At 38.8% G+C, this 26,266-nt stretch overlaps 1 protein-coding gene and 1 long non-coding RNA gene across 2 annotated transcripts in view; one reads left to right on the plus strand and one right to left on the minus strand.

The window, feature by feature from the left end:
* Positions 1-26,266, minus strand: part of LOC307177557 — a 202,683-nt gene that overhangs the window by 80,407 nt on the left and 96,010 nt on the right. The window lies entirely within an intron of this gene.
* LOC307177533 (RNA-binding protein EWS-like) lies at positions 20,124-26,017 on the plus strand. The gene is given in 4 exon segments (XM_079904772.1): positions 20,124-24,524; positions 24,526-25,224; positions 25,226-25,265; positions 25,268-26,017. Coding segments are annotated over 4 exon segments (2,055 nt in total). The 5' UTR covers positions 20,124-23,729; the 3' UTR covers positions 25,789-26,017.

Here is a 26,266-nt window from a genome sequence, read left to right on the forward strand (position 1 = left end):
CATAATAACAACAACAATAAAATCATAGTGGGAGGAGACAAGAACTGAGCACTTACATATCCTGCACTGGCCTAAACATTATACATGTAATAACATTTTTGATATTCACAACAACCACAAAGTGTAGGAGCTTTTATTACCTCTATGTTCCTGATGAGGAAACTGAGGTGCGCATATATTAATACTATGTCCAAGGTCACAAATGTAATAAAAGGAAAGCAAATACGACACTTTTAGCAATGGTACAATATTGTGCAATTACTCCCTTGCATAAACCCTCAACTCCCTTGTCCCAGTGGGAACATCAAGGGGTTGCTTGGGGGAGAACTAAATAATTTTTATTTGCTCACCTCCAAGCTACCCCCAGATAAATATGTTCTCTGTGTGAAAACAGTGGGGCTGATATGTAGATGTAGCATTGAAACAATTCCCATGGTCCCAAGCCACCCCAACATAGCCATGTCCCCACTCCCACACTTCCAACTACAACACCACTTCTAAACCCCTCTTATGTAGACATTTTGGAGCTGCCACTACTTGCCCCCATCCCCTGTAATATCTCTTATAAAAACAAATAAAACAGAAATCAGTCCTATTTTAGCTCAAAGAACCATTTTCTCTGTGCTGCACATACAGAACTTAACAGTGATGGAGAAAAATCACACAAGTAGGTTAAAACGTCTTGTATTAAACATAATCTCAAATGTAGTTGTACTCTCTACACTGCCTGGCACATCTACATGTTTCCTGGATCTCCAAGAGGATTATATCTTACCTTCTCCACTTTCCTCTCTCAAGTCATACCTCTCCTTCCCCCCTGCCCCTCATTCTCTGCCGATGACCTCAACACTTACTATACAGTCATTCCTTGGTCATTGCACAGGATTGGTTCCAGGACCCCTGGCGGACACCAAAATCCAAGAATTCTCAAGTCCCTTATATAAAATGGTACAGTATTTGCATATAACCTATGCACATCCTCCCCTGTATTTTAAATCATTCCTAGATTACTTATAGTATCTAATACGATGTAAATGTTTTACTTTTTGAAGCTTTCTGAAATTTTTTTTCTGAATACTTTTGATCCATGGTTGGTTGAATCCGCAGATTTGGAACCTGCAGATATGAGAACCAACTAAACTCAGATATTCTGAACCGTCACTCAAAAATCCTTGATGGCCCATCACTGCATCTACAAAAACACCTGCATCGACAACATTTTTCTTTTTTGTCTCTTTCTTCCAATTACAGTGGAATAATTTTCTTTGGCTTTTCAAAGACTCATCATTCCATATGGGTTCTGAAGCCCTTCCTTTTCCAGCTTCTCACGGATTCTTTTTTTTCAAGCATCATAAAACTCTTTATTCCTCTTTAGTGGCATAATGCAGCACACAGAAATTCTCTATTTTCTCTCATCCTAAAACAACTCTCCCTTGATGTGTATGTTCTCCACTCTTCTTCACAGTCTAAGTGCTCACAGGAATTGTCTATACTCTCCTCCCCTTCTTCACCTTCCATTAACTCTTCAAACCACTTTAATCTGGCTTCTGCACCCACCAGACCACAAGAACTGTGACTGCCAAGGTTACCAAGGACAGAAACTGACAGTTACTTATCCTTCCTTATAAAATGCTCTCATGGTTTTGTGTTAACCTCTGTCTTATGGCTTTCCTCCTACAACTACAGTTCTTATTCAGTGTCATTTGAAGGTGACCTCTCCTTTACTTAATCTCTAAAGGACAAAGTTTATGAGCACTAGAACCTAAACCCTTTATTCTTCTCCTTTCTTTCTACATGATCTAACTGTGCTCCTCCATTCTTATGGTTTTAAAAAGCATCTGTGTGTCAACAATTCCCCCATTTATATTCTCAGCTGATACTGCTCCTCTGTTTTCTTGCATTTACCAAATATCTCTGCCTTGAGGCCTCCTGGTTACCTAAAACTCAACATATGCCAATTTGAATCCTTCAGTCAACTCCTGCCTCATCTATGTCTATTTCTCTTTCTATAGGTCTCATCTTGTACATAGCAGAACCAAGGATCCAGTTGCTCAAGACAGAAACCCGGTTTCACCCTTGACTTATCCTTCTCTCTCATCCCAAACGCTAATAAACCATCAAGTCTTGTAGTTTCTCTTTTAAAATATACCTGGAATCTATCCACCTGGGTCAATTTCCACTGCCTTAAATTCAGCTACTGAAATCTCCTCTTAAATTACAAAATATTTTCTTTATGACTTATGCATTCTGCTCTTGTTCCCCTAAATACCATGTCCCACACAGCAGATAAACTGATGAAAATACAACTCACATTTAAATTTTCCAAATAATTCACCATTTTTTTGCTCCTTACAAACCCTGCATGATCAGACTCCTACCCAACTCTCCATCCTCATTTGAGGTCACTCTCCCCTCATCCAATATTCTTCCTCCTCTTTGCCTCTTTTTGCTTCCTTGAACACATAGTTTTCATTCTACCTCGGATATCATACCCTCTGTCTGAAATACTTTTCTCTACTTTTCACATGTAGCTAGCTCATTAGTTTCCTTTAGGTCTCTGTTTTCCACCTTTCCCACCTAAGTTCCCACATTTCCTTCATGGCCCCCATCAGTTATTCTATGGCATCTTCATCTCTTTCATGGCTCTTATTACAGTGCATACATATATATTTCCACATATGCTTGCTTATTATTAGACTTCCTACCACATCAAAACCCTCAAGACAGGATTCATGCCTATTTGATTCATCAATATATATTAGCTGCCTCCAAAAGCCTGACACATAGTAGATGCTCAGTAAATATAATACTTCTTGAATAAATGTATGAATTTGATTTCATGTTGTTATCCAAATATCAGTTCTCTCATATTCAAAATAGGAGAATTATTACCTAGAATTATGCTAATAATCAATGGTTTAAATAAGATAATTCCTAATAGAGCCATTACAGTGTAAATATAAGGTCCTCTTTCCTGTATTCATATATTACCCTGTAGTGTATATTTTTTAGGTCATAGCACAAACAGAAGGGCCTAAGGTTTAAAATAATGATTTTAATAGATTAAAAAGATAAATTAGAATTCAGAGAGGCTGAAAGAGCTAGAAATTGTGGATACAGCACTTGAGAAGTGGAAGCTACAGAGAGAAAGAGAGAGAGATCCTGGAATCTCCTTAAAAGTCACCTTGAGTCTTCAGCTGAATACTAAGTTGTCTATGCATAGAGTAAAACTCCACAAAATGAGGCAAAATGAAGCAGCCACAGATGAAAAGTTTCCATAATTCACACAAGGTTGGGAGACGTTTGTATTCCAACCAAAGTAGACAGACTTTACTGGATACCTGAAATATTCAGAAGAGCTATATGAAGAATTATACCTTAGTTTTGGGTCCGAATTAATCCTAAGTAAAAGCTACAACCCTAGACTTACTCAACAAAGAAAAAAAAAGCCTCAGAAAGATAAGTCTGAACTGCAAGTAGCTTCACTATCTGGCAACATAAAATCAGTGCACTTTAAATTAAACATCAAAATACCAACACTAAAAATTATAACATAACAATAACCAGAATCCACCCCAAAAAATATACAGGCATACAAAAGCAGCAGAAAATGTAAATTATAATCAAAAGGAAAAATAGACAATAGGAACAGACACACTAATGACAGACATGGATTTTAAAACACCTACTATAAATATTCTCAAGGATTTGTGGGGAAGCATAAACATAATAAGGAAAGAAATGAAAACTACTACAAAATCAAATGGAATTGTAGAACTGAAAAACATAATATCTGACATATGAAAATCCCAGTATGGGCCTAATACCAAATTAAACATTGTAGAATGATCAGTGAAACTGAAGCATAGCTATAGAAACTATCCAAATTAAAGCAGAGAAACACAAAAGACTGCACAAGGATGAAGAGCACCCATTTGACTAGTAGAACGTAATGAAGCATCTATTACACATGTAATTGGAATCTCAGAAGGAGAGGGGCCCAGGAAAAAATATTTGAAGAAATAATAGCCAAAATTTTTCAAAAGTAAGATAAATAACATACCCACAGATACATGAAGCTGAATAAACACCAAGTAAAATAAATACAAATAAAATAACATCAAGACATACCACAACCAAATCACTGAAAAACAGTGATGAAGAGAAAATACTTAAAGCACCTGGGAAAAAAAGACACATATGAACAGGATAACAAAAGTAAGAACTACTACTAACTTCCAATTAGAATAAAAATACAAACAGGAAGACAATAGGATGACATCTTTAAAGTACTAAAATACAAAAAAAGGCCGGTCAACCTAAAATTCTATACCTTGGAAAATACCCTTCAAAAATGAAAGTATTTTGCACAGAAAAGGGAACCATAAACAAAATGAAAGGACAACCCTCAGAAAATATTTGCAAACAAAGCAACCAACAAGGGATTAATCTCTAATATATACACACAACTAATGGAGCTCAGTATCAAAAAAAAACAGCATAATCAAAAAATTGGTGGAAGAGCTAAATGGACATTTCTCCAAAGAAGACATACAGATGGCTAAAAAGAACATGAAAAGATGCTAAACATCACTAATTTTTAGAGAAATGCAAATCAAAACTACAGTGAGGTATCACCTCACACCAGTCAGAATGGCCATCATCAAAAAATCTACAAATAATAAATGCTGGAGAGGGTGTGGAGAAAAGAGAACCCTCCTATACTGTTGGTGGGAATGTAAATTGGTACAGCCTCTGTGGAGAACAGCATGGAGGTTCCTGAAAAAACTAAAAATAGAGCTACCATATGATCCCGCAATCCCACTCCTGGGCATATACCTGGAGAAAACCATAATTCTAAAAGATACATGCACACCAATGTTCACTGCAACACCATTTACAATAGCCAGGACATGGAAGCAACCTAAATGTTCATCAACAGAGGAATGGATAAAGAAAATGTGCTACACATATACAATGGAATATTACTGAGCCATAAAAAAAGAATGAAATAGTGCTATTTGCAGCAACATGGGTGGACCTAGAGATTGTCATACTGAGTGAAGTAAGTCAGACAGAGAAAGACAAATATCATATGATATTGCTTACATGTGGAATCTAAAAAATGGGTACAAACAAAACGAACTTATCTACAAAACAGAAATAGAGTTACACATGTAGAAAACAAATGTATGGTTACCAGGGGTAGGGAGGGAGGGATAAACTGGGAGATTGGGATTGATGTATACATACTACTATATATAAAATAGATAACTAATAAGAACCTGCTGTGTAGCACAGGGGATTCTACTCAGTACTCTGTAATGGCCTATATGGGAAAAGAATCTAAAAAAGAGTTGATATATGTATACGTATAACACCTGAAACTAACACAACATTGTAAATCAACTATACTCCAATACAAATGTTTTTAAAGATGAAAGTAAAGATCTTTTCAAACAAATCTGAAAGAATTCCTCACTTCAGATCAGCAATACAAAAATGTTAAGAAAGAATGTTAAACAAAGTTCTGAAATAGTGCATTTGCAGAGACGTTGATGGACCTAGAGATTGTCATACAGAGTGAAGTAAGTCAGAAAAAGAAAAACAAATATCATATAATATTGCTTATATGTGGAACCTAGAAAATGGTACAGATGAACTTATTTGCAAAGCAGAAATAGAGTCACAGATGTAGAGAACAAACGTATGGTTACCAAGGGGAGTTGGGGGGGTGGAGCGAATGGGGAGATTGGGGTTGACATATATACACTACTATGTATAAAACAGGTAACTGAGATCCTACTATATAGCACAGGGAACTCTGCTCAGTGCTCTGTGGTGACCTAAATGGGAAGGAAATCTAAAAAGAGTGGATATATGCGCATGTATAACTGATTCACTTTGCTGTACAGCAGGAATTAACACAACATAGTAAAGCAACTATACTCCAATAAAAATTAATTTTAAAAAGAAGAATGTTAAAGTTCCAAAAGAAAATGATACCAGATAGAAACTCTTATCTACTCAAAAGGAAATGAAGAATGCCAGAAACGGTAGGTGTGTGGGTAAATACAAAACACTGAAAAGTGTTCAATTTTTTTCAAATAATAATTGATTATTTAAAACAAATATATTTTGGAGTTTATGACACATTCAAAAGTAAGAAGTGTGAAAATAATAACAAAAATTAGTGGGGGAATAAGGCAATACTGCAAAGTTTTTACATTATATGTTACCTGGTATAATATATTTGAAATTAGAGTATGATAAGCTAAAGATGAGATTGTAAATAATAGAGCAAAAACTAAAACAAGTTTAGTTAATAAGTCAATAAAAGAAATAAAATATCACATAAATTTACAATTAGTTTAAACAAAGCAGGAAATAAGTAAAAGAGAAATAAAAAGAGAGGATAAAGAGAAACAAAATAGTAAATGATGCAAAACTCAACTACTTCAAAATTACATTAAATTGAAATTTGTATGTCAAAGGATATAATTAAGAGAAAAGATTGAGTACAGGACTTAAACAAACATTTCTCCAGAAATAAACAAATGGCCAATAAAAACATAAAATGTTTACCACCATTAATCACTAGAGAAATGCAAATCAAACCCACAGTGAGATCCACTTCACAGCCCCTAGTTTGACTAAACAAACATAGACAATAACACGTGTCTCCCAGAACCTACAGAAATTTTTAGGAACCTTCATACATAGCTGGTAGGATGATTAATGGTGCAGCCACTTTGGAAAACAGTTGGGCTCTTCCTGAAAAGTTTAAATATAGGAGTTACCATATGATCTAGCAAGTATAGTCCTGATACATAGATAATATGTAATACCTATATATTAGATATATGCCCAAGGGAAACATATGTCCACTAAAAACTTGTATACAAATATTATAGCAGCATTATGCATAATAACCAAAAAATGAAAACAATTCAAATATCCATCAGTGGAAGAGTGGATAAACAAAATGTGGTATATCCACAAAATGAAATATTATTTGGCCATTTAAAGGAATGAAGTGCTGAGTCATGGTACAACATGGATGAAACATTATGCTAAGTTGAAGAAACCCGTCACCAAAGCACCAAAGACCACATATCATATCATACATGTAGTGATAGAAAATAGATTACATACTGGTGGTCTGGGGGCTGGGAGGTGGGTGAGACGAGAACGGAGGTGGACAAGGAAAGGATGGTGTGTGACTGCTAATGGACAAGGTTTCTTTTGGGATTGATGAAAATGTTCTGAAATGCAATAGTAGTGATGGTTTCACAACTCTGCGAATATACTAAAAATCACTGAATTATACAATTTAAAAGGATGAATTTTATGGTATGGAATTACATGTCAATAAAACCATTATTTTTTTTTAAATATGCATATGTATAGGGGTCTTTGGCCGGTTATAGCTGAGAACACTCGGCAAAAATGGCTGAAATAAGGAGGGGGAAGGTGCAAAATGACCTCGACTTACTAAGGAAGAATCTGAATTCTAAGCCATACTCTAAGGCAGCTTGTTATAGGTGTCCTCTGCTTATACATCTGGTCATGTATAATATAGCCTCTAAAAAAAAAGAAAAAAGAAAAGCAGCACTGGGAAATGGAGGAGAGGAGAGCTAACAGGATCACAGGAAAAGACTGCTAACAGACAGTGCCCTGTTATTTTCAAAACAGTGCTTCTTTGATTACTAAGCATAGTGAGAAACATAGGTGCCCTATAGGAAATGAATCTGTTGCAGTCTAAGAAAATAAGTTACAGAACAGTGATCCAAAGAAAGGAGAACAGCCTTGTTTTGACTTTAAAGGGAAAGGGAACTTCCGCTATTCATTCCTGGACTTTAGCAAGGCCATGCTGGTGGGGAGAAGGGGCCAGTAGTTCTGTTTTGGTGTTAGGTCTAGGTTCAAATATTAACTCCATCACTCATTAGCTGTGTAATTTGGAAGTCATCCTTTCTGACCTCAGTTTTTTCACATGTAAAATGTGGATATTAGGATCTGTTTCATGGAATTGATATGTAAATTAAATGAGCTAATAGACAGGCATTTTCATGTCTAGTGTCGATCACAGTAAGCCTTCTGTACCCTCTGCTCTTCCTCCATTTGTTTCTCCATTACTTATTTCTCAAATATTGATTAAACATGCGCTCTGTGGAAGGCACTGTGGCATACAGAAACTCCCCAAATGTTGGAGAATATTTTGGGTGGAATTAGCAGGACACACCTTTGCTGTGGTGAAGCTGTAGTGTAGAGAGAACATGTCAAATTCATCTTTTTTATCCTCATTACCTAGCAGAGTGCCTGGTGAATAATAGGAATCTGATAGATATTAGCTGAATAATTGAATGTATTAATTCAAAGAAAATTCACAATTTTCCTATCGCTTAAAACTTGAACTTTCTATCCAGAGCAGAGCTAAGATAGAAAAAGTTATTCTACATAACTCAGATGGGTCAATTTTTAATGGGAAATAATATAAGAAATCCAGGTATCCAGAGATTCAAGTCACTTCTACATAAGCTGTCAAAACCAAGATGACTGCTTTCCGCTGGTAGAAATGTTGTTATGTGAAGACAGCCTTATGGCTCCATCACTTGTGGGCTACAATTTTTCTACATTCAAAAAGCCGTAAGTATAGCTTTAGAACAATGAATATATATGTACATCAAAGAATGCTAAAATTAACTAATTAATAAAACATTTTTAAAATATTGAGTTAACAACTTGCCCACAATACGTTTCCCAAGAGTTAGCTACATATAAAAATTTTATCTAGATAACAGCATCTTTATTACACTAATTTAAACTTGGTGAGAAATTTTCCTTTTTTCTAGTTAGGCTCTAACAAAGGCATACAACAAAAATGCAGAGAGAAGTGCATGTTTCTCACAGAACCATAGAGGTGAGTGTTCCAAGTTGGTGGGCTACTACATTGCTTGTATCCATTCATGGATCAAAGTTTCCTTCAACTCGGTTGCTCCAGGGCAACTGTCCTCCTCTACATAATTGGAGTAAGTTCAAAAAGTTGGGCAGGAGAGAGAGAGCGGACCCCATGATCTAAAGACCTAGGCCCAGAAATGGCATTTTTTGCAGAATTTCTTTTGTAAAGAATCAGTTTTGATCTACATTAGCAATGCTTGCACAATAATATTATAGGAAAACCAGGGTTAGAAAACATGATGATAACAAGTGCTACCTTTCATTCAGTGTCATTTATATTCATTTATTCCTCACAACAGTCCTGAGACATATTAGCCTGATGTTACAGGTGAAGAGATGTGGACCAGAGTGACTCTAATTTCTCCAAGGTCATGCAGATAGGAAGTGACAGAGCCAGAGTCACACTGGTCTGACTGATCCAGAGCTCATGCCCTTTCTCCTCCACCTTCCTGTTTCTCATTAGCAACAAAAATTTAGAAAGCTGCTATCTAACCTAGACTCTCAAAACACACCTTTTCACCGAGACATGCAAGAACTTCATTATATTAGATGGAAACCTTTCATTTTTATAGCTCCTTACAATATACAGAGTGGTTCATGCTTGACCTCACTTGCTTTTCATATCTCAGTGAGGCCAACAGAATATGCATGATTATCTCCATTTCTTAGATGAGGAAGGGGAGGGTAAGAGTGTTTAAATAATTTTCTGTAAGAAGGAACAAATTCACTGTCCACTCTCCTGATCCCACGTCAATAAATATTTTTTAAACAGCATAAATTGTTATACTGATATTGGTTGCAATGGGATTTTACTTGTGTCATTGTTAGGAAATCAATGTGATGATGAAACATGTAGAAAACTTGGAGCAGGGCCACCTGATTCAAGAATTAGGAATAATGTTCAAAATAGAATTGACTACCATTTAGGAAACCAAACAGAATGTGACCAAAACTGGCTTTGTGCTTCAAGGGAGAGAACAACAGAAGCTGGTTTTAAATTTCAGCAGGAAAAAAAAAAAACATAGCTGTCAGATATGAGAAAAGATTTTTGCACCAAAGACAAAAAGAAATCATGTTGCATCCCCTTTCCTAAAAATCTCTGATTTAGGATCAATGACTCAATTACACAACACCCAGGTGGAGCTGAGTAGCATCTTGCCCAGAGCCTTGAAGCTGGAGCAGATTCCTAGCCTGCAACCTCATATGTATCAGAGAACTCTAGGGTAGGGAACCAAAGTCTGTGTTCTGGTCATAATTATGCCCCATATAAGTCATGTGATGTTAAGCAAGGCACTGAATCCCACTGAACCTATAACCTCAACTGGAAAAAATCTGATAGCAATCCCTGCCCTGTGTCATAAACCACAAGTGAGATCACCTAGGTGAGGGACTCTGTCGACCATAAACGCCTTCACAGTCACATTCGTATTTCATCACTTTTTTGTAATTTAACCAATGTCAGTATATTTTACTTTTTACATAGACAATTGCCTTCAATGCTATATCTCATTTTATTTCTCATTTCATTTGAACTAAATACTTTGCAATGTCCTACCGTATAGCACAGTGAACTATATTCAATATCCTGTGATAAACCATAATGGAAAAGAATATGAAAAAGAATATATATATGTATAACTGAGTCACTTTGCTGTATAGCAGAAATGAACACAACACTGTAAATCAACTATTTATTTTAAAATTTTAAATAAATAGTTGATTTACAGCATTGATTTAAAAAATAAATACTTTGATGTTACTTTACATATGTTTGCTTAGAAAAATCAAGAGATTTTCTTCAAAAATCAAGATTGTACTGACCTCAATCAGAGCATTGTACAGAACAGAGAATTTTTGCCAGTCCTCCAATTGTCAGAGATAATTCAAACGTACTCATAGGTCTATCCATTTCCTAGGGTTATGGATTACCCTGGTCCTCTGTGAACTGCTATCTTATCATTAATATTGGGCACTAAATTGTTTTTGACTCCACTGTCTAACATTACCTTTTTCCTTATTGATGTGTCTTTCTAAATTGAGGAGCTGCAAGTCCCCCTTCTTCATGCTAAATGGCCCTATAAAAATTGAATTCTCCATGAAAATATTCCAGAGGTGTGAAATCAGGCAGAATTAAGACTGAGACATCACTGCAGGATTTGGTATTAGAAGGAAGGTTATAAAAGGCCAGACAACAGGAGAGAGGATGGTATGGCCCTCAATCAGCTCTAGTTTAGCATCAGTAGATTCAGTGAACACCTTCAAAGGTATGGATAAGAAATGGTTCTGGTACTGAGATCCCATTCCAGATAGCTACTTATGCCAAATATCTAGGCTTCTTCATGCCATGTTATGTTGCACTTCTCAATGCATTGGTAAATATTTTAGAATTATAATTCAGATCATTTTTTGGTATCTAGTCATTAAAATCAAGAAATTAAAAGTAGAATCCAACCTCTTCAATAATTTAAAAGGCAAACAGAGTTTAATTTAAAGAAGATAAAGTTTTTACTAAAAGATAAAAGATGCAGTATTGGAAGAATGAAAAGTGGAAAAAACACAACAGATTTTCTTTTCACAAGATTTTTCTTATAGAGACACAGCTCCAACTAGACATTGCCAGCTCTTTGTGTCAAGATAGGCTTGATTGGTACATCTTTCTCTGCTAAAAAAAAAAAAAGAATAAAACAGAACTAAGCTTGAAATTTGAGACAGGCCCACTACATCAGCCATTGTCCCACTGAGTGTGTGCAGTGTCCTCCTATGTCCCCTTTTCTTCATCACAAAGCTGAGTAGATGCCCTTTGCAACTCTGGCTTTTCCCATAACCCTTCAATTCTCAATTCACATTTTCTGGCTGTAGAGATCCACCAGAAAAGTGTGGTGATATGGATCTCCTAACATTTCTTTTTCTTCCCCATTTATCTACAAACTAACTCCCTTCTGTATCTTTCAAAATTTGGCCTTAAATGCACATTAAAAGTTTCTACAGTTCTGCCTCGAACTTCTGCATTTTTCAACTGTCTTGATTTTGACATTTCAGGAGAAAAAACAATGCTCCTGATCTCTCTTCCTTGTCTCCTCTCTTTGTCTCCTCTCAAGTTTCCGAAGAGAGGAGGGGGTGTCTCCTCCACTCTCCACAAAGGAGGAATACTTGAGTGAGCACCCTCATCCTTCCTTTGCTCCCTACCCACACACCAACACGATTATCAGAGGAATTATTACCAAACTGCTGAGGTTGGGGATAGACTGACAGCCCAAGAGCAAAAAAATAAAATTATAAAGCAAGCTCTACCCTATCTTGCTCTTTATCACTCAAAACCAACCTGGCCTTCAATGAAGTGAGCTTTTTTCTGCTTCCTGACCCTGAGGGATTAGTTCTCAGTGGCTGGATCCTTACCTGAGGGGAAGGCCTCCTCATTTCTAATTTCTCTGCCTGGACTGGGGTGGGTACTCATTAGGGAGCGAGACACAGAAGGTTTTGTTGTGCTCCCCAATCCAGTCTAAGCAATTAAAAAGCCAATATCACAGCCTCTATTTGGCTTCTCATCTGTTCTTAATTGCTTAGAAGCCAAAACAGAGACTGGCGAGTGATTAACATCCCCCAAACACCAACATTTCCACTTCTTTTTCTGTCTCTTTGCCTCTTGATCTTAATTAATTCTGTGCAGCATAATATGTCCTGAGCTTCTTTGTCTGAAAGAAGCTACTCAAAGCTAAATCATGGACATAATAAAGAATTCAAAATAGCCCTTTAGTAAGAATATTCTGACCCTTTTTCTGTTAATATGTGAAATAAATAGAGAGCATATTGTGGGTCTAGCATGACACCTGGCACATAGTAAGTACAAAATAATTATTTGTTGAAAGAATACCAACTACAGAAATATTTTTTTAACAATATGGCCAAGGATTTACAGAGTGGCATATGAAATAATTTATAGATTTTTCATCCAAGAGTACCATGATTCCTGATTTTTAAAATATAATTCTTAGATATTTTTAAGTATTGACCATATGACTCTTACAGTTGAATTGGAAAAAAAAAACCAAAAAACTATATCTTAACAGTTTGACCATAGATCTTATTGCTGATCAGCCCATCATGAAAATGCGGCATATTTAATCAAATTGATTCAACATCGCCATGTCAGGGAGAAATTTTCCTAATTCATCCATTCATTCACTAGCTGAATCTTTATTGAATTGCTACTATAAGCAAGACACTGCACTTGGAAATAACAGGAAGAATGAGACATTCTCTGCCCTCAGGAGCTTACAATCTAATAGAAATAATTCACATATATAAACGGTTTTAATATAAGGAACCATTTATGACATATAAGATGTACTTTAAGAAAGTAGAAAGGTGGAAGCTTTGAGGGGATGGGGAAGCTCATTGACAGCCAGTGTAATTAGGTAAATCTGTGCTAGGAATTAAGGTATTTCGGGGGCAGGGTGGGAGGGAAGTTCAAGAAAAGGGAAGACCAAAAACGATAACACAGTCAAGAATGCAAACAGAAGCACAATTCGTGAAAGGCGAAAACTCCAAACAACCCAAATTTCTGTCATCAGAAGAATGGATATACTGTGGTATATTTATATAATACCATACAGCAATGAAATTCATGAACCAACTCTAAATGCAATACCATGGATGAACCTCACATGTATAGTTTTGAGCAAAAATACTAGACATAAAAGGGAACATATTATATCCAATTCCATTTATATAACATACCAAGAGGCAACATCCGTGGTGTTAGGATCACGATGGTGGTTGTGATCACCTTTGGAAGACAGAAGGGGTAGTGACCGGGATGAGGCACCGGAAGAAGCTTCTGGTGTAGTGGGGGACTGGTAGTGTTCCATTTCTTGATCTATGTTGCTGCTCACATGGGGGGATTCACTCTGTGAGAATTCATTCAGCTGGACACTCATGATTTATGCATTTCTGTATGCGAATGTTATCCCACAATAAAAACAAAACAAAAAGCAAGCACAAAATGAAAAACTCAAGATATAAGGGGACTAATAAGTCCACCTTGACTAGAAGTTTAAAGTAAATGTAGGGGAAGTAATTTGTGGAGACCAAGCATCTTGCTAGTAAAATAGTGGGGGGGGAAAAAAGCACCATGCAGTAATTATGCATTCCCTACCTCTTCCCCACCAACAGCCCACCCCAGCTCCTAAATAATCTGTCATGATTCTTTCTAAATCTGTGATTAGGAAAAGGTGTTTTGGACATGATGTTTGGGAGAGATAAGTAGTGTTTAATGTTGCTTTATACTTTGTGGTAAAGTAAGAGTTGAAACAGTTTGGTAGTGATACAACTTAACCTCAGTTTAGCAATTCTCTCCTACTCTCAATCTAGAGCAAACTACACCTGATTACTTTGTAGGGAGGGGTCAGAAGTTTCACTGGTGAGTCAGAGGTGGGAGGGCTTTGTTTAATAGACCTGAGTTTTGTCAACCGTAAAACAGGGTGAGAGAAATGAAAAGAAAGGCAGTTTACTACAAATGCCTGACACTTGTTAAGTATCTCTGTCAGTATTTTCTCCCTTCAGTGACCCCTTCTTGAGCACCTACTGTGTGCCAGGCCCTATGCTGTATTCTGGCAACACAAAGCCAAATAAGACATTATAGGAACTAAATAGATATACTTCAGATATGTTCAAACCAGCCAGTCTCCCCTAGAGAGTGTGATCGTTAGAAAGATAAAAAATACCCTGAGGGTTCTGGGAGCCCAGTGGGGACTGAGAGGGCCGTCCTGCTCAGTCACAAACACTGCTGCTTTGGACTAGAGTCAGCTTGGCATATGAAGCACATGTTTCATAGAACATATGTAATAGAATTTTGCTGGTAATAGTGAAGAAAGGATTTGCCCAGCAAATTACTGCTGGAAACAAGGGAAGTGTTAGCCTAGTTGAGAATGGGGAGTTTTAGAAACAACATTTGCATTCAAACAAAGGATATGCTAATTATAACTGAATCTTACCCACTCGTTAAAACGGTTACAAGAATTTCCAACACAGATACTTCTGCTCCTCTCTCCCCACTAACAGGGTTATCATAAGGACCTCAGATTAATAAGCATATCTATATATCCACATATAGTATATATAGATATCTCACATCTCCAGATCTACTTTTGACCTCTCTTCTAAAATTCTGGATGTGCTAAACCAAACAGACATTCCGCAGGGACATTACAGCTTCCCTGTAGAATCTGCTCCTGCTTCGGAACTGTCTGTCCCAGGTGCTGGCCACTCAGTCCCCCAAATCAGAAGCCTGAGAGACTTCCTAGACTCCTGCTCTTCTCTTAACCCCAAGCAACCCACCAATTGAATCTGTTTTGCTCCATCTTCCAATTATCTCAGGAATTCGCTCCCTCCTTTCCATTCCAAGTGCACTAGTTTCTAGCCCTTAGTGTGTCTCATTGAACTTTTCACATGAATTATATTCCTCTTCTTAGTGTTCTTATCTCCTGTCTCTCCTAGCTTCAGCCCACTCTCCTCAAGGCCTCTGCTAAAGATAACTTTCTAAAATGCAAATCTGATCACGTCAGCATCTCTTCAAAGACTACTGCTAGAAGAAGAAAGTTCAAATCAAAATGCTTAACAATAAAAAATGGGCAAAGGATATGGACGGATGTCTCTCGGGAAAGGAAGAAAAGCAAATGTTTCTTACACATTCATAGTAAGAGAAATGTATATTAAAATGACATGGATTCACCTGTCACATTGACAAAACAAATGCAAAACAAACAAACAAAAAAGTTTCATAGCAATTTCTACTGAGGAAGCTGTAAGGAACTGGCACTTTTGCACAGTGCCAGTGGGAATGTAAACTGGAAAAATCCTTGGAAAGCAATGTGGCAATATCCCTCCAAATCATGAACACAGAGACCTGCAACTTCATTTCAAAAAATGTATCTTCACCTCACACTGGTCAGAATGGCCATCAATAAAAAATCTACAAACAATAAATGCTGGAGAGGGTGTGGAGAAAAGGAAACCCTCTTGCACTGTTGGTGAGAATGTAAATTGGTACAGCCACTATGGAGAACAGTATGGAGGTTCCTTAAAAAACTAAAAGTAGAACTACCATATGACCCAGCAATCCCATTACTGGGCATATACCCTGAGAAAACCATAATTCAAAAAGAGACATGTACCACAATGTTCACTGCAGCTCTATTTACAGTAGCCAGGACATGGAAGCAACCTAAGTGTCCATCGACAGATTAATGGATAAAGAAGATGTGGCACATATTATACAACGGATATTACTCAACCATAAAAAGCAATGAAATTGAGTTATTTGTAGTGAGGTGGATGGACCTAAAGTTTGTCATACAGAGTGAAGTAAGCCAGAAAGAGAAAAACAAATACCATATGCTAACACATATATATGGAATCTAAGAAAAAAAAAATGGTCATGAAGAACCTAGGGGCAGGACAGGAATAAAGACACAGACCTACTAGAGAATGGACTTGAGGACACTGGGAGGGGGAAGGGTAAGCTGGGACAAAGTGAGATAGTGGCATGGACATATAGACACTACCAATTGTAAAACCGATAGCTAGTGGGAAGCAGCCACATAGCACAGGGAGATCAGCTCGGTGCTTTGTGACCAGCTAGAGGGGTGAGATAGGGAGGGTGGGAGGGAGGGAGATGCAAGAGGGAGAGGATTTGGAGATATATGTATATGTATAGCTGATTCACTTTGTTATAAAGCAGAAACTAACACACCATTGTAAAGCAATTATACTCCAATAAAGATGTTTAAAAAAATAAAAATGAGGGGAAAATAAAGATATTTTCAGGTAAACAAAAGCTGAGAAAATAAAAATGAAAAAAAAAGGAGAGACATGTACCTCAATGTTCATTGCAGCATTATTTACAATAGCCGGGACATGGAAGCAACCTAAATGTCCATCAACAGATGAGTGGATAAAGAAGATGTGGCACATATATACAATGGAATATTACTCAGCCATAAAAAGAAATGAAATTGAGCTATTTGTAGTGAGGTGGATGGACCTAGAATCTGTCACACAGAGTGAGGTAAGTCAGAAAGAGGAAAACAAATACCATGTACTAATGGATATATATATGGAAATAAAAAAAAATGGTTCTGATGAATCTAGTGGCATGACAGGAACAAAGACACAGATGTAGAGAATGGACTTGAGGACATGGGGGGCTGGGGGGGAGGAAGGGTAAGCTGGGACAAAGTGAGAGAGTGGCATGGGTATATATACACTACCAAATGTAAAATAGATAGCTAGTGGGAAGCAGCCACATAGCACAGGGAGATCAGCTCGGTGCTTTGTGACCACCTAGAGGGGTGGGATAGGGAGGGTGGGAGGGAGATGCAAGAGGGAGTGGATATGGGGATATATGTATACATATAGCTGAGTCACTTTGTTATACAGCAGAAACTAATACACCATTGTAAAACAATTATACTCTAATAAAGAAGTAAAAGAAAAATGTATCTTATAGGCACACACTCACACTGGAAAAATTATTCATGTACAAAGTTACTGGTTAGAGCACTTTTTTGCAAAAGCAAAAGATTAGAAACATAAATATCGTTTAATAGGAGACTGTTAAATAAATATTATATACCCATATAATAGAATTTTATGTTGCTGTTTAAAAAAAGAAGAAAGCAAGGGATAAAAAGAAAATATCAGAATAGTTTTGTATATACCTATATGGAAAGATCTTCATCTTGTGTGAAAATAGGCAAGGGGCAGAATAGTACAAAACCTGCTTATATTAAAAAGGGGAAATACACAAACATTTGTATTTGTTTACATGTGATAAAATAAACTTTGGAAGATTAAATAAGGAACAGAGAGGAGTAGTTACCTATTATGTGTGTGTACTTTTTACTATATTTCCTTTTATACATTTTGATTGCTGGACCATATGAATATATTACATATTTAAATAATTAAATTAATTTATCTTTCAAATCATGCATTGGCATGGCCCAAAATGCCCTTTCTTCATTTACGCCCTACCCACCTCGTTATCCTCTGGTCCTGTCATTCCACCCCAACAATTTACCCAAAGCCTATTTGTTATAGGCAACAGAACCTCTTACTAGTCTCTGTTTTTCTCTTGTTGAGTATGAGCAGATTTTTCTGTTCAGAATGTCTTCCTACTCTTCTCTCTACCATTCCCCAATCCCATCACGGTCCACTTGGCCTCTTTAAGGATGCTCTCCCAGTAAAGGGTGAGAGCCAGCTGCTTGCGTATGCTCAGTGTTCCCAGAATTTGCCCTAGTAACAAACTTCCTATAGGTATTTATCTTGATGAGCCCACCATCAACTTATGACAGTTCAAGCGTTGCTTCTAATGATGCTTACCTGCTCTTCCCTAAAGAAGGTCCTTCTCCCTCACACCATAGTATCCCTCAAAGTTGTAGCATTTAATCACATTGTTTTCATGTTTTATTGTCTAATTTCTCCAATAAAATGTGAAGTCTTTAAGGGAAGTTTTTTCTCTCTTAATAGTAATTATAGCTAATAGTTATTTAGCACTTCTATGCTCTATGACAGCACTATACAAATAGAATTTTCTCTGATAATGGAAATATTCTGATCTATAAAGATGACACTAACCACGTGTGGCTATTGAGCACTTGAAATGTGGCTAGTGTGACTGAGTAATTGAATGTTTACTTTTATCTCATTAAAATCAATTTATTTAGCCACGTGTAGTTAGTAGCTACAGTGTTGGACAGTGCAGCTCTGGGCTCTGTGATAAGCTCTTCACATACATTATCTCATTTAATCCTCACAAGAACCCAGCAAGGTGGGTAATATTACTATCACCATTTTACAGGTAAGAAAACTGAGCCTTAAAGAGTATAAATGACAGCCCTACAATTACCCAGCTAAAAAATGGTGAATTTGGATTTTAAACTCATGTGTTCTGGTGCCAAAGTCTGTGCTTTTAAAATCTGACATAGAGGGCTTCCCTGGTGGCACGGTGGTTGAGAGTCCGCCTGCCGATGCAGGGGACACGGGTTCGTGCCCTGGTCCGGGAGGATCCCACGTGCCGCGGAGCGGCTGGGCCCATGAGCCATGGCCACTGAGCCTGCACGTCCGGAGCCTGTGCTCCACAATGGGAGAGGCCCCAACAGTGAGAGGCCCACATACCAAAAAATAAATAAATAATTTGACATAGAGGTAGACCACAGTGAAGGGTAGCAGGATCAGAAAATGTATTCACATTATGTTCAAGTACACAAATACAACACAGATTTCTTTTATCATTTAAAAAAACATTTTGTACTGAAGCATAGTATACATATACTCAAATGTACAGTTCATAAGTTTTATAGTTCAATGAGTTTTGATGAATGTGTAAACTCAAGCCCTCTGCAGCCTATCCAAATACGAACTTTCCAACACCCCCAGTAAGTTTCCTCTTATTTCTTCCTAATCAATCCCCACAAACCCCTGCCCCCAGAGGCCAACACTCTTCATATCTCTTTCAGCATAGACTATTTTTAACTGTTCTAGAATTTCACATAAAGGGAATCATTCAGCATGCACTCTTTATATCTGGCGCCTTCCATTCTCATAACATTTGTGAACTTCATCCATGTTTTTGTATCAGTAGTCTGTACCTTTTTATTACTGAGCAGTATTCCCCTGGATGAATATATAATAACTTGTTTATCCATTCTCCTATTGATGGACATTGGGATCGCTTCCAATTTGGAGCTATGCTACTACGATCATGCTTATACAAAGTCTTTTTGTGTTTACATATTCATGTCTTTTGCTAAATGTCTAGAAGTGAAATTTCTGGGTCACAACATGGGCACATGTTTAATTTCATGCAAAACTTTCAACCTGATTGCCATAAAAGTTGTACTATTTTACATTCCAACAACAATGGATTAGAACTGCAGTTGTTCCACATACTGACCATCATTTGATTTTGTTAGTCTTTGTAGCCATTTTAGTGAGTGTATAATGGTATCTCACTGTGGTTTCAGTTTACATTTCCTTACTGGCTAAAAATGTTGAGTACTTTTTGTGTGTTTATTAGTCACTTGTATGTCTTCCTTTGTGTAGTATCGATAACTTTTGCTCATTTTTCATTGAGTTGTCTTTTTTTTTTGCAGGGGTTCTCTCTATAGTCTGAATAAGGGTCACTGACATGTGTACTGAGAAGATTTTCCGCCAGTTTGTTGCTTCTCTATTGCTTTTTTTTAATTTGTATTATATTGTATTGTACTTATTGACCCATTTGTACAGTGTTTTCTCTTTAGAAGTTAAAATCTTTATGATTTCAAATTTTTAAATTTTCCCTCTATGGTTACGGCTTTTGGGGTCTGTTTAAGAAATATCTGCCTATGCTAATGTCACAAAGGTATTCTCCTATTTCTCTCTAAAAGTGTTAAGGTTTTAGTAGTTGACTCTGTATAGAAGGCACATCTTTCAGTTGTACAAAATTGTGTGACCAATAAAGTGTAGAGGTGCAGGAGTAGGCTGGATTGTTCCATAGCAATTTGTTCACACTGGGAACCACATATCTCGATAGCCTCTTCTCTGTACGGTTCTGGATGGTAATTGGCCAAAAGTGCAGTTTCATGAGTTTGGGGAGGTGGAAGTGAAGCGGCTGTTACCGTATAGAGGTCTCCATTGGTTAGAGGTGGTGATAGGCAGATGCGGAGGCACTGACAAGTTCCAATTTTCCCTCTCTCGTCCCCATTTCATGTCTAGCTCTTCCTTCTGACAGCTTGTCTTTGTGACCACTCCAGCCTCACCAGAAACTTTGCCTTGAATTTATAGAGGCAGTAGCCATGGAGGACCAACAAGCTTTTAGAGACTTCTATTCTGGGCCCTTTCTTGGTCCTCCTGTGGCACCTAGATGTGCCTTGCTTCAGATTTCCCTTCAAGCTTTGATTTGTTCAGCTGTACTGGTGCTGGTTACCGACATCTCTCGGATCTCTTGCTCTCTTTATTTGACCTTTTCTTCCCCACTGGCTCCCACATTTGTGTAAAGACTAATTCCTATGACAAATTCTCTGCTTCATTATACTCGTAGCAGTTCAGCTTCCCTGACTGAATCCTTACTGAGACAGTGAGGAAGAAGTGGTGACGGGAATGGAAGGAGGAAGGGAAGAAGGATTACAAAGCTCAGTGTTGCAGAGACTACTGGAAACCACTGGCTGCTTCCTGCAGCTAAAATGCTGTGGTGTCATGACTGTATTGTACTATATAGAGGAAAACACACCTTGTTTCATTCTCATTTCTGCCATTTGTTGTGTCACATTGAATAAGTCCTTTTAATATTCATCTTCAGCTTCATTGTTTTTCTCATATGCTTGCTCTCTCACCTCACAAAATTGCTTTAGTGATACTATGAACTATAGTGTTCCACACTCTGTTCACTAAAACATGCACTTCAACTTGTAATTATGACTATCCTTATCATTGCCATCATCATTCTTACAATTATTTGTTTGCATCTGTATCAGGCAAGATAAGAGTGTCACTTTGGTTACCTTTACAAGACCCAGATGAAAGTTTAGAAGAGAAGAAAGGATGCCAAGCCGCTCTGAAGTTTTGGATTCTCTGTTATCTTTATTACACCAATTCCCCTTGACCACATAGACCAGAGCTGGTTGACCCACTCTTGCCCATGGGAGAATTAATGCATATTCAGGTTAAGAAATCATGTCTGCCCTTGCAAAGCATCCTCTCCAATAAGCTCTCAGCCACGCCACAGGGTCCCCCACTCAGGGTGACTGTATGCTAGACACAAAACCAAGAAAGTACTTCAGATGACAACATTTTAGTCTCATGGGTCTGCCCCGTTCAAACTAACTGATGTTACAGTCTGCTGTCTTTCCTTTGACTCACTGAAGGGGAGTGGGAGTGTGGAGCATCTGAAACAACCACAGAAATAATAATGAGGTAAAAACTTGGTACAGTTGAAAAAGCATTGTTTATTCAGGGGGTTGAGTTCCAGTCTTGGCTTGGGGAATAAACTTGGGGAACTCCAATAAACTCTGGCTTCATCTGAAAAGCTATAAAGTTGTACTGGCAAAGTTGTTACTGGCAAAGAGGTTCTGTGTTGGGGACAGGGCTCTGGTCTGACCAGTGGAGTAGCCAGAGGATGGAATGCAGGGCTGTTCATCTCTTCCTTGCCTATGTCAGTTTTATACCCCTCTGCCTCATACTTGAAAAAGTTCAAAATAATATTTTATTAAAATTATTTCACTTAGGGCTTCCCTGGTGGCGCAGTGGTTGAGAGTCCACCTGCCGATGCAGGGGACACGGGTTCATGCCCCGGTCTGGGAAGATCCCACATGCCGCGACATGCCGCGGAGCGGCTGGGCCTGTGAGCCATGGCCGCTGAGCCTGCACGTCCGGAGCTTGTGCTCCACAACGGGAGAGGCCACAACAGTGAGAGGCCCATGTACCAAAAAAAAAAAAAAAAAAAAAATTATTTCACTTAAAGAAAAAAAAATAAATTTTAAAAATATATAGTGCCAGATATTCTCTAAAATGTTCTGCAGCTCTAAATACTGTGAAATATAAGTTATTTACAGACAATTCTCTATATCCTAGCAGGAGCCACACGTTGGTTTCAATCATGCAAAACATTATTTACTCATTCGTTTGTACTCTAATTAATTAATTAATTTGACAAAAAGTTACTGAATACCATATACAGAATTCGAGGCTAAGGGAAGAAAAATAAATTTAAAACCTCCCTTTACCATAGGCCTAGGGCATCAGGCAGGCAAATGAAAAACTGTAATAAAATGTGATAAATGTTATAATAGAAGTTGGTAAAAATTGCTATAGGAATATAAAGGAATCCATTTATTCTGCTAGACGGCTTTGAAAATGTACCACATGAAAGTTTTCTGTTTTGGCAGTGCATTGACCTGCAGACTTGCATTTTGCTTGGGTTCATATTCAAATGAGTTCTTCATTTTCTGAGCAGGGAGGAATAGCTCTAAGATACGCTGGGTAACAGGGTTAGGCCATCAGAGTTGGAAAATGTGCCACAGATAATTCACAAATGGAAAATCCACATATGGGCACTTCAGAGACGGCTATATATTGCTTGACTGTCAAGTTGAAGAAAATCTTATGAAGACAGTCCAAATGTATCCTTTCAAGTACACAATCTGTACATTACTTTAATATAAAAAATAAGTATAATGGGGAAAGAGCTATGTTTTCCAGGTGCCTAAATCACTGCATCATGTTCCTCTCTCACTAGGTTTGCATTTGCTCTCAAGACACATATTTCATTTGGCTTGTTGACAGTTTATGAAGGGCAAGAGGAATTTCTCCCTCTCGTGTCTGATCAAATGCACAAAGAGAGGTGCCAGCAATTAACTTAAAACTTTGGCAGCGGCCATGTCCCATGCCTCATTTAACGATAGGTCTACAATTTCTGACCCCATAATGATGTTGTTCCTTAATAACTCATTCCCTCAGTTACTCCCTGCTCACTTACCATAGGTTTGTAGCCTTGAACCCTTCTTTGCCCCTATAAATTTCTAAAATCACAACCTTTCATACAACTTCTGAAAATTCTGTGAAAATGTTTAATTCCAAGCATATATATGTACAGAAAGCTTTGCTTCCTTGTGTACATTGGACAGTGTGAAAAAAAGTTATGAAACATGGGGCTTTGGGGGTCTTTTTCCAAACAAGCTTTACATAATTCCAAATCTATACGTCTGTAGACACCATTACTTTTCTTATTAATATTGATGGTATCTCTGAGAAGGAAAGCGAGAGGGAGACGGACGTTGAGAGAACGAGAAGGAAGGAGAGAGAAAATGGCGTCCACGGATTACAGTACCTACAGCCAAGCTGCAGCCCAGCAGGGCTACAGTGTTTACACCGCCCAGCCCACTCAAGGATATGCACAGACCACCCAGGCATATGGGCAACAAAGTTACGGAACCTGTGGACAGCCCACTGATGTCAGCTATACCCAGGCTCAGACCACTGCAACCTATGGGCAGACCGCCTATGCAACTTCTTATGGACAGCCTCCCACTGGATATTCTACTCCAACTGCCCCCCAGGCATACAGTCAGCCTGTCCAGGGGTACGGCACTGGTGCTTACGATACCACCACTGCTACAGTCACTACCACCCAGGCCTCCTATGCAGCTCAGTCTGCATACGGCACTCAGCCTGCTTATCCAGCCTATGGGCAGCAGCCAGCAGCCACCGCGCCTGCAAGATCGCAGGATGGTAACAAACCCGCTGAGACTAGTCAACCTCAATCTAGCACAGGGGGTTACAACCAGCCCAGCCTAGGATATGGACAGAGTAACTACAGTTATCCCCAGGTACCTGGGAGCTACACCATGCAGCCAGTCACAGCACCAACATCCTATCCTCCTACCAGCTATTCTTCTACACAGCCGACTAGTTATGATCAGAGCAGTTACTCCCAGCAGAACACCTATGGGCAGCCGAGCAGCTATGGACAACAGAGTAGCTATGGTCAACAAAGCAGCTATGGGCAGCAGCCGCCCACTAGTTACCCCCCTCCAAACTGGATCCTACAGCCAGGCTCCAAGTCAATATAGCCAACAGAGCAGCAGCTACGGGCAGCACAGTTCATTCCGACAGGACCACCCCAGTAGCATGGGTGTTTATGGGCAGGAGTCTGGAGGATTTTCCGGACCAGGGGAGAACCGGAGCATGAGTGGCCCTGATAACCGGGGCAGGGGAAGAGGGGGATTTGATCGTGGAGGCATGAGCAGAGGTGGGCAGGGAGGAGGACGCGGTGGAATGGGCAGCGCTGGAGAGCGAGGTGGCTTCAATAAGCCTGGTGGACCCATGGACGAAGGACCAGATCTTGATTTAGGCCCACCTGTAGATCCAGATGAAGACTGTGACAACAGTGCAATTTATGTGCAAGGATTAAGTGACAGTGTGACTCTAGATGATCTGACAGACTTCTTTAAGCAGTGTGGAGTTGTCAAGATAAACAAGAGGACTGGACAACCCATGATCCATATCTATTTGGACAAGGAAACAGGAAAGCCCGAAGGCGATGCTACTGTATGCTATGAAGACCCGCCAACTGCCAAAACTGCCGTCGAGTGGTCTGATGGGAAAGATTTTCAAGGGAGCAAACTTAAAGTTTCTCTTGCTCGGAAGAAGCCTCCAATGAACAGCATGCGGGGAGGAATGCCCCCCCGTGAGGGTACAGGGATGCCGCCGCCGCTCCGAGGAGGTCCAGGAGGCCCAGGAGGTCCTGGAGGACCCATGGGTCGCATGGGAGGCCGTGGAGGAGACAGAGGAGGCTTCCCACCAAGAGGGCCCCGCGGTTCCCGAGGGAACCCGTCTGGAGGAGGAAACCCGTCTGGAGGAGGAAACGTCCAGCACCGAGCTGGAGACTGGCAGTGCCCCAATCTGGTGTGTGGAAACCAGAACTTTGCGTGGAGAACAGAGTGCAACCAGTGTAAGGCCCCAAAGCCTGAAGGCTTCCTCCCACCACCTTTCCCACCCCCGGGCGGTGACCGTGGCAGAGGTGGCCCTGGTGGCATGCGGGGAGGAAGAGGTGGCTTCATGGATCAAGGTGGTCCTGGTGGAATGTTCAGAGGTGGCCGTGGTGGAGACAGAGGTGGCTTCCGTGGCACCCGGGGCATGGACCGTGGTGGCTTTGGTGGAGGAAGACGAGGTGGCCCTGGGGGACCCCCTGGACCTTTGATGGAACAGATGGGAGGAAGAAGAGGCAGACGTGGAGGACCTGGAAAAATGGATAAAGGCGAGCACCGTCAGGAACGCAGAGACCGGCCCTACTAGACGCAGAGACCCCGCAGAGCTGCATTGACTACCAGATTTATTTTTTAAACCAGAAAATGTTTTAAATTTATAATTCCATATTTATAATGTTGGCCACAACATTATGATTATTCCTGTCTGTACTTTAGTATTTTTCACCATTTGTGAAGAAACATTAAAACAAGTTAAATGGTAAAAAAAAAAAAAAAAAAAAAATATTGATGGTATCTCTAACAGAACCCACTGAATATAAAAGTATTTGACACAGCTTGAATGTTATTCAAAGTGCTTTATTCATAGCCATTGTGTATTCATTAACAATACCCTGATTTTTTTTCAGCTGGGGATAGAAAGAATTCTAGTGAAATTAAAAGTGGACAACTCAAATTTACGTAATTCATTACTTTCAGTGCCAATTATTGGATTTCTGTGATTATATTTAACTCTGATGCATCCTTTAAGACTCATCTTAAATGCCACTTTCTCTATGAAACCAGTT

The sequence above is a fragment of the Stenella coeruleoalba genome, assembly GCF_951394435.1.
Source record: "Stenella coeruleoalba genome assembly, chromosome: 1".
NCBI classification, from domain to species: Eukaryota; Metazoa; Chordata; class Mammalia; order Artiodactyla; family Delphinidae; genus Stenella; species Stenella coeruleoalba.